This window comes from Puma concolor, chromosome C1 (genome assembly GCF_028749965.1).
Source record: "Puma concolor isolate L17-30 chromosome C1, mPumCon1.1.hap2, whole genome shotgun sequence".
NCBI classification, from domain to species: Eukaryota; Metazoa; Chordata; class Mammalia; order Carnivora; family Felidae; genus Puma; species Puma concolor.
Genome location: NC_141674.1, coordinates 36179170 through 36194160, shown reverse-complemented (window position 1 = coordinate 36194160; position 14991 = coordinate 36179170). Strand labels below are relative to the sequence as shown.

The following is a 14991-nucleotide window of genomic DNA, read 5'->3' as shown; positions in this document are numbered from 1 at the left end:
CAAAGTAGAGATTGAACATACCTCAACATCATTAAGGGCATATACAAAAGACCTACAGCTAATATCATCCTCGATGGGGAAAAACTGAAAACTTTTTCCTGTGGTTAGGAACAAGATTACAGATGTCCAGTTTCACCATTACTATTTAACATAGTACTGGAAGTCTTAATTAGCCTTAGCAATCAGACAACAAAACGAAATAAAAGGCAATCCAGATGGGCAAGGAAGAAGTCAAACTTTCACTATTTGCAGACAGCATGATACTCTATGTAGAAAACCCAAAAGTCTCCACCAAAAATTGCTAGAACTAATACATGAATTTAGCAAAGTTGCAGAATATAAAATCAATATACAAAAATCTGTTGCATTTCTATACGCCGATAACAAAGCAGAAAAATAAATCAAGGAACTGATCCCATTTGCATTTGCACCTAAAACAGTTAGATATGTAGGAATAAACCTAACCAAAGAGGTAAAAGATCTGTACTCTGAAAATTACATAAAACTTCTGAAAGAAAGTGAAGAGGTTATGAAGAAATGGAAAAGCATTCCATACTCCTGGGTTAGAAGAACATAGTTAAAATGTGTATACCGCTCAAAGCAATGTATACATTTAATGTATACCCATCAAAATACCACCAGCATTTTTCACAAATCTGAAACAAACAGTCTTCAAATTTGTATGGAACCATAAAAGACCCTGAATAGCCATAACAATCCTGAAAAATAAAAATAAAATTGGAGGCACCATGATTCTGAATTTCAACCTATATTATAAAGCTGTACTCATCAAGACAGCATGGTATTGGCTCAAAAACAGACATATAGATCAGTGGAACAGAACAGAAAACCCAGAAATGGACCTACAGCTATATGGTCAAATAATCTTCAGCAAAGCAAGAAAGAATATCCAGGTGAAAAAATACTTTCTTCAACAAATAGTTTTGTGGGAACTGGGCAGCCACATGTAGAAGAATGAAACTGGACCACTTTCTTATACCATACACAAAAATAAATTAAAAATGGATGAGAGACCTAAATGTGAGATAGGAAACCATCAAAATCTTAGAGGAGAACACAGTTCAGTAACCTCTGTGACCTCATCCTGAGCAACTTCTTACTAGACACATCACTGGAGAAAAGGGAAACAAAAGCAAAAATGAACTGTTGGGACCTCATCAAGATAAAAAGCTTCAGCACAGCAAAGGAAACCACAAAATTAAAAGGCAGCCTACAGAATAGGAGAAGATATTTGCAAACTATATACCTGATACCTGATAGTATCCAAAATCTATAAAGAATTTCTCAAACTCAACACTCAAAAAACAAATAACCCAGTTAAGAAGTGGGCAGTAGACATGAATCGACACTCTTCAAAAGAAGACATCCGTATGGCTAACAGACACATGAAAAGATGCTCAACATCACTCATCATCAGGGAAATACAAATCAAAACCATGATGAGATATCACCTCACACCTGTTAGAATGGCTAAAGTTAACATAAGAAACAGCAGGTGTTGGTGCGGATGTGGAGAAAGGATGTGCCCTGTTGGTGGGAATGCAGACTGGTGCAGCCACTCTGGAGAACAGTATGGAGGTTCCTCAAAAAACTAAAAATAGAACTACCCTATGACCCAACAATTATGCTACTAGGTATTTACCCAAAGGATACAAAAATACAGATTCAAAGGGGGACATGCACCCCAATGTTTATAGCAGCATTATCAACAATAGCCAAACTATGGCAAAGAGCCCATGTGTCTGTCGACTAATGGATGGATAAAGATGTGGTGTACATATATAATAGAGTATTACTCAGCCATCAAAAAGAATGAAACCTTGTCATTTGCAGTGAGATGGATGCAGCTAGAGTATTATGCTAAGCAAAATAAGTCAGAGAAAGATACCATAGGATTTCACTTACCTGTGGATTTTAAGAAACAAAACAGATGAACATAATGCAAGGGGGTAGGGAAGAGGGAGAAACAAGCCATAAGAGATTCTTAAAGATAGAAAACAAACAGGATTGATGGAGGTGGGTGTGAAATGGGCTAGATGAGTGATGGGTATTAAGGAGGGCACTTGTTATGATGAGCACTGGGTGTTGTATGTAAGTGATGAATCACTGAATTCTTCTTGTGAAACCAATATTGCACAGTATGTTAACTAATTAGAATTTAAATAAAAATTTGAAAAGAAAAAAATGAGCAAGATTTGAACAGATACTTCGCAAAGGAGGATACTCAAATGTCCAGTAGGCACATGGAGAAAATAATCATTGTCATTAGTTGCAAGGGAAATGTGGAAATTCAAATTAAGACCATTGTGAGATATTGCTACCCACGCTCCAGAATGGCTAAAATTTATAAGTCTGAAAACACTAAATTCGGTCACATTTTAGAGCATTTGGAGCTCTCATACATTACAGGAACATGAAGTAGCCTAACCATTTTGGGAAAAGCTATGGTAGTTTCTTGTAAAACTACATTGTGACCCAGCACTTCTAGATATTTATTTATAGATACTCAAGAGAAACGAAGGTAAATGTTCATTTATTTTAATTTTATTCATAATAGCACCAAACTGGAAACAGTTTAAATATCTGTTGACCCAAAAATAGAAAAGTTGTGGTGTAATCATGTAATGAATTACATATTTGTTAATAAAAAGGAGTGACTGATAAAACAACATGATGAGTTTCAGTGTACCATTACACAAAATGGTACATACCATCTGGTTCTATTTATGTGCCTATTCTAGAATAAGCAAGTAATCTATGGTGGGAAAGAAAATCCAAACAGTGGTTGCTTGTGTGAAGTGGGGATTGACTGCAGAGGGCAAAAGGAACTTTCTTGTTGTAGAAGGTAGTTTTTATTTTTATAGAGGTTGAGGAGTTATGAGCTTTTTTAAAACTCATAGAATGGTATACTTGGTATATGTGCATTTCACTCTATATTTTATTTTATTAAAAAAATAGATGGGCGCCTGGGTGGCTCAGTCAGTTAAGCATCCAACTTTTAATTTTGGTTCGGGTCATGATCTCATGGTTCGTGGGATCAAGCCCATGTCAGACTCTGCAATGACGATATGGAGCCTGATTGGGATTCTCTCCCTTTCTGCCCCTACCCCCGCATGTGCGTGCTGTCTCTCTTTCCCTCCCTCTCTCTCAAAATAAATAAACTTAAAAAATAGATTAACATCACCAGTCATGGGGGAAATAAATATAATAAGCCTTCTGATGTGATGCATTGAGAATGCAACCTCACCTTTGTGAACTCCTTCCAGAAATGCATAGCCTGAATCTAACCATAAGGAAATACCACACACACTCAAATTGAAGTTTTACTAAAGAATTACAAAAGATTCTACAAAAGAAGTAGCGTCTACTTTTTTAAAATGTTGTCATGAAAGAAAAGTTCCAGGTTAAAGAAAACTAAAGAGATAAAACAACTAAAGGAAACACGTTCAGGGTGCCTGGCTTGCTTAGTCAGTGAGACTCTTGATCTATGGGTCATGAGTTCGAGCCGCACATTGGGCGTGGAGCCTATGCCAAAAAAAAAAAAAAAAAAAAAAAAGCATGTAATCCCAGATTGGATACTGGATGAGAGAAAAACAGTGTACATTTTAAAAATTTTGTTTTGCTATGAAACTAATCAGTATTATAATTTGAATAAGTGTTATAGATTAGATAGTAGTATTTGTTGATGTTAATTGCCCAGTCTTTTTTTTTTTTAACGTTTATTTATTTTTGAGACAGAGAGAGACAGAGCATGAACAGGGGAGGGTCACAGAGAGAGGGAGACACAGAATCTGAAACAGGCTCCAGGCTCTGAGCTGTCAGCACAGAGCCCGACGTGGAGCTCGAACTCATGGACCGCGAGATCATGACCTGAGCCGAAGTCAGACGCTTAACTGACCAAGCCACCCAGGCGCCCCATGCCCAGTCTTTATAATTGCATTGTGATTATATAAAGAATGTGCTTTTGAGGAAACACATAATAAAGTATTTATGGGTAAATGGTATCAAGTCCTTCAGCTTGCAAATGGTTCAAGAAAAAATAATTAGAATGTTGGAGCAAATGTAAAATGGTGACATGAGAATCTAGACATCTGTGCAGAATATAAAGAAATTCTTTGAATTATTTTTGCAACTTTGTTGTAACTCTGAAATTATTTCAAAATAATAAGAAAGAATACAGAGCAACTGGAATCGAAGAACCAGAAAAAAATCCATGGGCATTATCTACAGCAAAACAAAGTGAGGTGTTAAACAGGAACAAACCACAAAACTATAATACCTGGGTGGTGGCAGCATTTGTGCAGGAAAAAATTGGAGGAAGCATAGGATATCTGACAGCCCCCAAAAGAGGCAGGCAGCAGTTGTTTCTAGATGGCTTAGAGCGTTAATTGGAGAACAGCTGAAAATTAGGAGTGGTTTTACAAAACTAGTCAGTCAATACAGAAGTCTGGAATGAGGTATAAAGGGTCTGGTTGGATCAGTTAGGAGAGAAAAGCCACACAATAGTTTCAACAGGGAAAGTACAGGATTGGAGAAATGAGCAGTTGACTAGCAATAAAGAGAACGCTGAAGAGTATCAAAGTAGCAGATGTAGGGAATAGCCATTAACCCTAGGGCTAAGATAGAGTACTCAAGGAAGAGTATCCCCATTCCCCCATCACCACCAGACCTTGTGAGGAAGGGCTTAGCTGTGGTTTACTGAATGACAGAACAGTTGTTCAGGTGCTTCTCCAGAGAACATGTTGGAAATCTGCCCTCTTAAGTTTATCACTCTGCTGTAAAATCACTCAAGTCAAAGCTCATTTGCACTTTAGAACCTGGCTTAGCAGGAACTGGATGCTGCAGGAGCCTGCTGAGTAAGCACACCGGAGTAAGAAGCAGAAGTCTCTCTTGCTCTACTGACAAAACTTAACCTGACAGCTGGCAAAGGGAAAAATTTTAAGTGCTCAGACACATTTACAAAGAGTAGGCAGAAAGGATGATTTTGGGACTAAGGCAATAGTTGATAACTAGCACCGGGCACTATCATTGTTTATATTAACCAACCAGTATTCCCTTCCAGAATGTAGCCCCTCACTGAACACAAAGCTTTTGGAAATAGAATCCAGATTGAGCTACAGAAATGGAAAACATAGAGACAAAGGAAAGAGAAGGTTCAGATAAAAGGGAGGGAAGAAGGTGGGGACAATAGCCTGGACATGAAAGAAACTAAGCCACCTTTTTTAAAATTTTTAAAACATTTTTATTTATTTTTGAGAGACAGAGACAGTGTGAGCAGGGGAAGGGCAGAGAGAGAGATACAGAATCGGAAGCAGGCTCCAGGCTCCAAGATGCCAGCACAGAGCCTGACACAGGGCTTGAACCCACCACCAACTGTGAGATCATGACCTGAGCTGAAGTTGGATACCCAACCACCTGAGCCACTCAGGCGGCCCCATAAGCCACCATATTTTTTTAACACTATGAAAACAACAGAAAAGAGCTCTAAAGTTTGATGTCAGAAAAGCAGTCTTGACTCACATTCACAAAACTAATCATACATAAATGAACATAAAAGGATCAATAGAAGCGGTGCCTGGGTGGTGCAAACATCCAGCTCCTGGTTTCAGTTCAGGTCATGATCACATGGTTCATGAGTTTGAGCCCTGCATCAGGCTCTTCGTGCAGCCTGCTTGGGATTTCTTTCTCTCTCTCTCTCTCTCTCTCTCTCTCTCTCTCTCTCTCTCTGCCCCTCCCTGGCTTGCTTGCTCTCTCTCTCTCAAAAACATTAAAAAAGAATTTTTAAGGGTCACAAGGATAAAGAATAGACTAGAATAACATCCTTAACAGACAATGCAATGTACACCTGTACAGCATGTCCACAAAACAGATAACCATTTTAAAATTTACTAGTACTACAGTACTACTATACTATTTTAAAATTTAGATAATACTAAGAAAATGGCATAAGAACAACCTCAACCAGAAAAACTCAAGGTGCTAGAAATAAGGAAAGATACTCAAAAGGAGACTAAACGAGAAGGAACTCAAGTGAATAATCAATGTTTTCTAAGAATTAGAAGAAAATTTTTAAATGAGGGAGAAACATTAAAAGTTAGAATTGAGGAGCACCTGGGTGGCTATATTGGTTAAACGTCCAACTCTTGATTTCGGCTCAGGTCATGATCTCACAGTTCCTGTGTTGGTCTCTGCACTGACAGCATTGCACAGAGCCTGCTTGGGATTCTTTCCCTCTCTCTGCCCCTCCCCTGCTCGCACTCATTCGTTCTCTCTCTCTCTCTCTCTCTCAAAATAAATAAGAATTTATAAACAAAAGTTAAAATTGGGGCGCCTAGGTGGTTCAGTCAGTTGAACATCCAACTTTGGCTCATGTCACGATCTCAATGGTTTATGGGTTTGAGCCCCATGTTGAGCTCTGTGCTGATGGCTCAGAGCCTGGATCCTGCTTTGGATTCCCTCTCTCTCCCTCTCTCCTTCCCTCCCCCCCCTCCCTCCCTCCCTCCCTCCCTCCCTCTCTCTCTCTCTCTCTCTCTCTCTCTCAAAAATGAGTAAACGTTAAAAAAAAAAAAAGCTAGAATTGAGAGGCATCTGGTTGGCCCAGTCAGTAGAGCATGTGACCATTGGTCTCAGGGTTGTAAGTTCAAGCCCCACTTTGGGGGTAGAGTTTACTAAATATAAAAAACTGAGGGGGGGGTGGTGCCTGGGTGGCTCAATCAGTTAAGTGTCCCACTCTTGATCTTGCTTCACGTCTTGATCTTAGGATTGTGAGTTCAAGCCCCATGTTGGTCTCCGTGCTATGTGTGAAGCTGCTTTAAAAAAAAGTTTTTAATGCATCATTATTGTTTAAATGAATGAATGAGTGAATAAAAAATAAAAGGGCACCTGGGTGGCTCAATCAGTTGAGTGTCTGACTTTGGCTCAGGTCCTGATCTTGGAGTTTGTGGGTTCAAGTGCCGCATCGGGCTCTGCTGACAGCTCAGAACCTGGAGCCTGCTTTGGGTTTTGTGTCTCCTTCTCTCTCTGCCCCTCCCCCGCTCATGCGCGCGCGTGCACAGGCGCTCTCTCTCTCTCAAACATTAAAATTTTTTGAAGAATTGAGAGATGATACACATTTGGCCAAAAATGATCCAATATGTATATAATAGGATCATACACACACACACACACACACACACACCCAGAAAATCCCAAAAGAACAGGTTAATGGCTAAAAATTACAATTCAAGAATAATTCCCTGAAATACAGTAAGATTTGAAGCTATAAATTGAAAGGGCAGCCAGAACAGCCAACACCAAATAGGCTTATAAAATGCTAGATTCAAGTGAAAAAGAAAAATACCCTTTGAGCTTGTCCAAGTGACTTACAAAGAAAATCAGACTTTGATGAAGTTTTATGACAAGTCAATGGAATAACAATTACAGTACTCAAAATGTGAGGCAAAGATTTTATAGTCTATCAAACTAATCTTCGTTCTAAAAGTCACAAATACTAATGTGTAGGAACTTGGAATATTGTTTCCAAGAATTTTCCTGAGGAAAGTACTAGACAAGCTTCAGACAATGAAACCTGAAAGATAAACAGAAAGATGGTAAATACTAAATATATGGCTGATTATAGAACTAAATGAGAGTTAAGAGAGTTTAGCATGTAATAGCAATGGGCTCTTAACAGTCTAGAAAAAGCATACCTTTTTTTTTTTTTCTTAATTTTTGTTTTTTAACGTTTATTTACTTTTGAGACAGAGAGAGACAGAGCATGAACGGGGGAGGGTCAGAGAGAGGGAGACACAGAATCTGAAACAGGCTCCAGGCTCTGAGCTGTCAGCACAGAGCCTGATGCGGGGCTCGAACTCACGAGTCGTGAGATCATGACCTGAGCCGAAATTGGACGCTTAACCGACTGAGCCACCCAGACGCCCCACCTTACTTTTTTTATTAGAGATTTTATTTCTGAGTAATCTCTATACCCAACTTGGGGCGTGAACTCACAATCCCAAGATCAAGAGTTGCATGCTCATGGAGCGCCTGGGTGGCTCAGTCGGTTAAGCGTCCAACTTCAGCTCAGGTTATGATCTCACGGTCTGTGAGTTCAAGCCCCACGTTGGGCTCTGTGCTGACAGAGCCTGGAGCCTGCTATGGATTCTGTGTCTCCCTCTCGCTCTGCCCCTCCCTTGCTTAAAAATAAATAATAAACATTAAAAAAAAGAGTTGCATACTCCACTGACTGAGCCAGCCAGATGGCCCAAAAAAGTATAACTTTTTAGTGGGAGAATGGGGAGAGCCTGTACAGAATAACATTTTATTAGTCATGTTGGTGGTGTCATGTTGATTGTTACTCTGATTACTGTTGTATGTAATCTGTATGTAACTGTTGTATGTTGTATGTGATACGAGATAAAGTGGTTGAATATGATACTCTATACCTTGTGTCCTTGAAAGTCAGGATTCTTGGTGTAGAGGAAAGGAAGTATAGATATAAGATGTTTGGTAAAAACTCAAGTTTCTCAATATGAATTAGAAATATCAGGGCACGTGGGTGGCTTGGTTGGTTGAGCATCCACCTCTTGTTTTTGGCTCAGGTCATGATCCCAAGGTCATGGGATCGAGCCCCATGTTGAGCTTATGATTGATTCTCCCTCTGCCCCTCTTCCCTCCTTGTATGCAATCTCTCTCTTAAAATAAATCTTTTAAAAAATCTATATCAGTGAGAGGTCATGTTATGATATATTCTTTGAAAACGGGTATATATTTCCAGACTCTGCTCATGGAAAAGACCTAAAAGCAGTGACCAACCTCATAGCAATTAGCATCCCTAGTACCCAGATTGTAGTCTTGAAATAGCATTTCTGGACAGGATATTTGTAAGATAAGCTTGGAACATTTTGTCATACTACATAGCAGAGAAGTGATTAAAGATTACTAGAGCTGTATCAAAAGTATTCAGTAGCCAAATTGAAGATGTTCCCACTGGCCAAATATAGATGTTTCATGCATCAGCTAAGGATATTAACTGATTAAATTTGTGAGTTCTCAGTGATACCTCACCTTAGAAATAAGCATGTAGTCTATCTTTCCCTGTGAATTTTACCATTGAGTCACCAAATAGATGAGAGGAAATTCCATTTTATGCAAGTATACTAGCTAATAAAGAAGGAATGATAAAACTGGAAGATCATTGTTTTGCAGCTTGTAGTAAGTTAATAGTTTTAGGCTATGAGCATCCATATCTGCCAGCCTCACAAAAAGAAGCATAATCAGACATGTGTCTCCTAGTGCACAAAGCTAGCAAGAAGTTGCCTTTCCAAAATAAAGATGTGTATAGGGGAGGGGGGCAGTTCTGTAGCCTCTAGAACCAACCACCAATTTATAGGAAATATAGAGGTATAAGATATTTTAGAGTAACCTGTAAGTTAAGAGAGTTAAGAGATATTTTTTTGGAGACCAAATAATCATTTTGAGGGATATACACTTGGGTGGTAAAAGCAAAACAAAGAGGTGTTCACCATAAGTCAGGATAATAGTTATTTTTAGAGGGGAGGGAGGTTTGTTTTTGGGTTTATGTTGTGGTTTTTTGTTTGTTTGTTTTAGGTTTTATTTATTTATTTTTGAGAGAGAGCGAGCAGTGGGGGGCAGAGAGAGAGGGAGACAGAATCGCAAACAGGCTCTGCACTGTCAGTTAATCTGTCACTGTAACTCAGATAATGACCTGAGCCAAAATCAAGAGTCAGACACTTAACCAGCTGAGACACCCAGACACCCCTGGTTTGTTGTTTTTTTAAATGAGGCTTATAAAACGTTTTCTGGTTTGGATGTTGATATTCTGTTGCTTGAACTGCCTGGTGATTACCGGAGCTTTTGCCCATTTGTTTTTTGTAATATTTTGTATCTGTGTTGTATTTTACTATTTTTAAAAAACCAATGGAAAGAAATAGAAGGTACCACACATAAAGTAGCTCTGAAAACCCTAAATGAAATGTGACCAAGAATAAAAGCTTAGGGGCACCAGGGTGGCTCAGTTGGTTGGGCATCCAACTTCGGCTCAAGTCATTATCTCACGGTTTGTGGGTTTGAGCCCCATATCAGGCTCTCTGCTTTCAGGGCAGAACCTGCTTCAGATCCTCTGTCCCCCTCTCTCTCTGCACCTTCCCCGTTCATGCTGTCTCTCAGTCTCTCTCAGAAATAAACATTAAAACAAAGAACACAAGCCTGTTAAAACAGGAAAATACAGCTTTTATCTGTGGGGACTCCCTTTACCTGTATTTTTCTATCCAGAGGAGTGTATTTACCTGTCCTTCATATTTTGTCACTAATTTGTCCGTTTATATATTGAGTTAGTTGTTCAGTATGTATCTGTGCTTATCCTATTGTTGTGGTTCTCAACCTTGATGGGTTGAAAATATATACCTGCTGGGGCTCCATCCCTGGAGATTCTGATTCAGAAGGTTTGTAGTGGATCTGGGCATCTTTCTGTTGTTTGTTTAATGTTCTGTGGGTAATTGTGCTGAAAAGCCATTTTCCTACTCTATTACCATATTGTAAAGTTTGGGCTTGAACACCAGTGTCATACTCAACCTTGTTAAGTCCAGTTTATTGCTCTTAACACTTTCCCATCCTTCCCCTCATCTCTTCCTCTATTCCTGTTACCTTCATTTCTCTCTTTATCTATGGATCTGTGGAATTGGTCTCCTAGTTGATGTTTAAACTTCTCAAATACATCCTTCAAGCTGCTTACCAGACTGTTAAAAACTTAATGATTATGGATTATGTTAACTCTGCCCGAGAGATGGATCTTTAATACCTACAGGATAAAATTTAGTCTCCCTAAAAACTAAACTGCAGTCTGGCTCTTGCCTACTTTGCAAGACATCTCTTTCAGCACAGAAGGATCCCCTCCTTCCCTAGTACTAATCATTCTAAACTATTTGCAGATTTCTGAATATTCTATTCTTTTTCACGCTTTCCTGTCCAGATGTTCATTGAGCATTCTGTTCCTGGAATCACCCATTTTCCAACTTTGGACTTCATCTTTAAAGATTCCTTCTTAGTCCTTTAACTTCTAATGAAACCTTTTCTGATAGCACTTCTTTTTCAAGCGGAATTGACCGTTCCTCTTCCCTAATACGAATTTTTATCATAAACCGTGTAACCTTTTATTATGCTTGTCTACAAGTATATCTTTGTAGTGGGCACAGGGGCTCTTCTTAATTGTCTTTGTATTTCTAGCACTGTCCCTGGCACATTGTCAGCCTCTGCCCTAAAGCAGTCTTAGAATAAGTTACGAATACTACACATTTCACTGTCCAGATTGTCCTTAAATCTGAGAAAAGTGATCTACATTCTTGTTCATTCAGTTTTCTGTGCCTCCTTATTTGGCGTATATATTCCTATTGGCAGCTGAGGACTTACATTTAATCTGTTCATTTTAAAAAAACAAATTTAATCCTCTTACATTAAGGGAAATGAAACCCAAGAGAGCCTAAGATTAAGATCTGTTGATTTAGCATTTCAATATCTTCTGCTTACTTGATTCTGATTACAGCGTTAAATAAGTGCTGCTCATATATAATTATTTGATAGGTTCCATGGTGATGGCTACTTTGTAAAAAGTGCCAAAATAATTAGCTTTCTTTATCAACCATTAATATCCCTTTTTTCCTAGCCTTCTTTGAATCCAGAAGCTGGCAAACAGAATCAGCCATGCAGACCTATTGGGACCCCTTCTGGAGTGTGGGGTAGGTAGATTTTGCCATTTTAAAGGCACACAACTTTAAATTTTTCTTCGCATGGAGAAGAGCAAAAATTCTTTATCCCTTTTTTGTTTGTTTGTTTCTTTATCTCTTTTTTTCTCATCTCATCCATTTGCACATGGTAACTAACACCTATTATCTCTTACTCTGCCCGCCGAAAATACCATTGAACTGTAATGGTAGTGGAGTCCCAATACAGATAATTGAGAGCTTGTAGAGCCCTGAATTTGAAAGATTTTAAGCAAAGGGAGAATAATCTAAAGCTTATAAGTAGTAATGTTTAATTAACATTGCTAATTCATTTGTAACAATTCAATTGAATTTTATGTTGTTATAATTGTCTCCTAAATATTTGGCAGGCATATATAACAATATGTACTAAGCATTCTTTCATATTATGGGATACTCTTCTAAAATGTTCTTTGAAAGGCTGCATACTACCACATCCTATAGAGTATTTTGTTCAGCCAGGTTACACTTGATTTTTTTTTTTATTTGGTGGGGGTGGTTAGGGGGCAGGTTTGGCAGTTAAATGTTGCTTATTGTAGAAGGCAAGGTGAAAACATACACATATACCTGTTTATGTGTACATGCTGGGAGTAACTAGCCTTATAAAAAATTAACATACAAATCAATGTATTTTATACCAAATGTGATCTGTAGTTTTGAAATTGTTGGCATTTACAAATGAGACTCCCCTAGTTCCTACATTAGACCTATTCAGTCAGTAGTTAGGCATCTTATTGGGAAGGCTTTAGCATACCTGAATACTGGTTTTGGATTTTGAGTTACAGAATTAAGGGTGCTTGTTGTACCATTTCCCCTTTGTTAATAGTGTAAAGCTTTGCTCCACTTTGATGAGAAGGTCCCATGGTAGCCTCCTTTTCCCAATTTCCACATCTCTCTCCATTCCCCTGCTGACAGGAACTGCCACCCTTGGATATATTCTTGATGGCCTGAGTGATCACACCATACACTAGACATATTAAGCCCCTGAAGGACTACTAACATCTTTGGGCTTCCTGGTTGATTTATGAATTTAGCTTCATATGTTGCCTTTTTTCCTGTAGTTCTCAAGTATTGTCACTTTTGAGAATATCTGTTAAGTGCACACCAGGAAATGTTTGTCCCTCAGTCTCACCTGCCAGCTCTCTGTTGAAAGTGAGGACTTCATATAAACTGTGCTTCATGTTAACCATTGCTTGACATTCTTTTGTCTCTTCGCTATTGTATTTCACAGAAAACCCACCTAGTGCCAAGCAACCTTCCAAAATGCTAGTCATCAAAAAAGTTTCCAAAGAAGATCCTTCTGCTGCCTTCTCTGCTGCATTCACCTCACCAGGATCTCACCATGCAAATGGGAACAAATCGTCAACCATGGTTCCAAGTGTCTATAAGAACCTGGTTCCTAAGCCTGCACCACCACCTTCCAAGGTATGATTTGGAATCTGTATAAGAACCTTATACAGCAGGAGTTTGGTAATAAATTAGGAAAAAAATTAGTATTTTTATTTTTTTCTGTTGAATCATTCGCCAGATACTCATTCAGTACCTAATATATATACTACTGAATGAGTATCTGGTGAATGATTCAACAGAAAAAAAAAAAAATAGATAATAACTATATAGATATCTATATAGTTATATACAGATATCTGTAGATATGGTTTACTCTGTCTCCAAACTCTCTACTGCTGCCAACTGCTTTCTTAGTAGGCTTCTCATTCTCATGAGCTTTGTCTCATAAACCTGTTTCTCTTAATTTGCTGTTTCCATTAATAGCATCAACATCCGTTTGATCACTCGGGTGATTGTCTAGATTGGCTGCTTCTTTCCTCCTCATTACTCATTCCCCTCTACCAAGCAGTTATAAAGTCTGTGTCAGTAACTCCCTCTGTGATGTCCTGTGCCCTTTTCACCTCCCATTTACTGTTGTAGTGTCCTCTTCTATTTCTTCATCTCCCTACAGTCATCTTGTACAGAACTGCCAGAATGATTATCATAAAACAATTTGAATATAACACATCCTTTCCTCAATCACTTTAGCGGTCCCAAACCATCTACAGAAGGGTTTGGTAAACTTTTCTGTGAAGAGCCAAATAATAAATATTTTAGGCTTTGCTGGTCACTTATGACATATGGTCTCTGTTACCTTTTCTCCCTTCCCCTTGTGTTTTTTTGTTTGTTTTACAGTGCTTGAAAAATGTAAAATATTATTAGCTCATGGGCCATACAAAAACAGGCCTCTGACCCACGGGTTGTTGCTTGCCAACACTGATCTTATAATAACAGTGGCTAGACTCCTTGGCAGTGGCATGTATAATTCTTTATAGCCTAACTCTAATCCATCTTTTATATATTACTATCACTTCTTTCTTTTACCTGGGAAATTAGTTATCCTTCAAGTTCATGTTACCTGCTCTGTGAATCCTTTTCTTTTTTTTTTTTTTTTTAATTTTTTTTTTTTTTTAAAGTTTATTTATTTTTGGGACAGAGAGAGACAGAGCATGAACGGGGGAGGGGCAGAGAGAGAGGGAGACACAGAATCGGAAACAGGCTCCAGGCTCTGAGCCATCAGCCCAGAGCCCGACGCGGGGCTCGAACTCACGGACCGCGAGATCGTGACCTGGCTGAAGTCAGACGCTTAACCGACTGCGCCACCCAGGCGCCCCTCTGTGAATCCTTTTCTATCACATACATCTAAAGATCTAATTCATCCTTTTATCTCTAATTGAGTATTGCTCTTGTCTCTTATCATAATATTTATAACACTTTATTGGATCTCTTTATTATAATTTAAAATTTTTTTAGTGTTTTTTAAAAAATTTGTTTAGGGGCACAGTACAGCAATAACTAGAATTTACTTTGTTATTGAGAGGAATACCAGTGAGCATTTATTCATTTCCTCTGTGTGTAAGCACTGTGTTTGGTGGTTATGAACAGTACAGAGAAGTACAACATGGGTCATGATACTCCATGAGCTGAAAATCTGATTAACAAGATATAACAATATGAAAGGTCATGTGATATATGTGAAATAAAATAATAACATGCTAATAAATTCTAAACAGACTTGGAATAACTAAATCACTTAAACACTATTTAGGGGGCACCTGCGTGGCTCAGTCGGTTGGGCATCCAACTTCGGCTCAGGTCAGGATCTCACAGTTCGTGGGTTCGAGTCCTACATCGGGCTCTGTGCTGACAGCTCCGTGCCTGGAGC

General features: G+C 38.7%; 1 protein-coding gene across 4 annotated transcripts in view; it reads left to right on the top strand.

Annotated features, from left to right (window-relative positions):
* GPBP1L1 (GC-rich promoter binding protein 1 like 1) overlaps window positions 1-14991 on the top strand; it is a 68031-nt gene that overhangs the window by 41817 nt on the left and 11223 nt on the right. For all 4 annotated transcript variants that reach the window (XM_086716828.1, XM_025935246.2, XM_086716829.1 and 1 more), the window contains 2 exons: window positions 11681-11753; window positions 13009-13202. In XM_086716828.1, the coding sequence (XP_086572954.1) occupies window positions 11681-11753; window positions 13009-13202 (267 nt within the window). The remainder of the gene's footprint in view (window positions 1-11680; window positions 11754-13008; window positions 13203-14991) is intronic.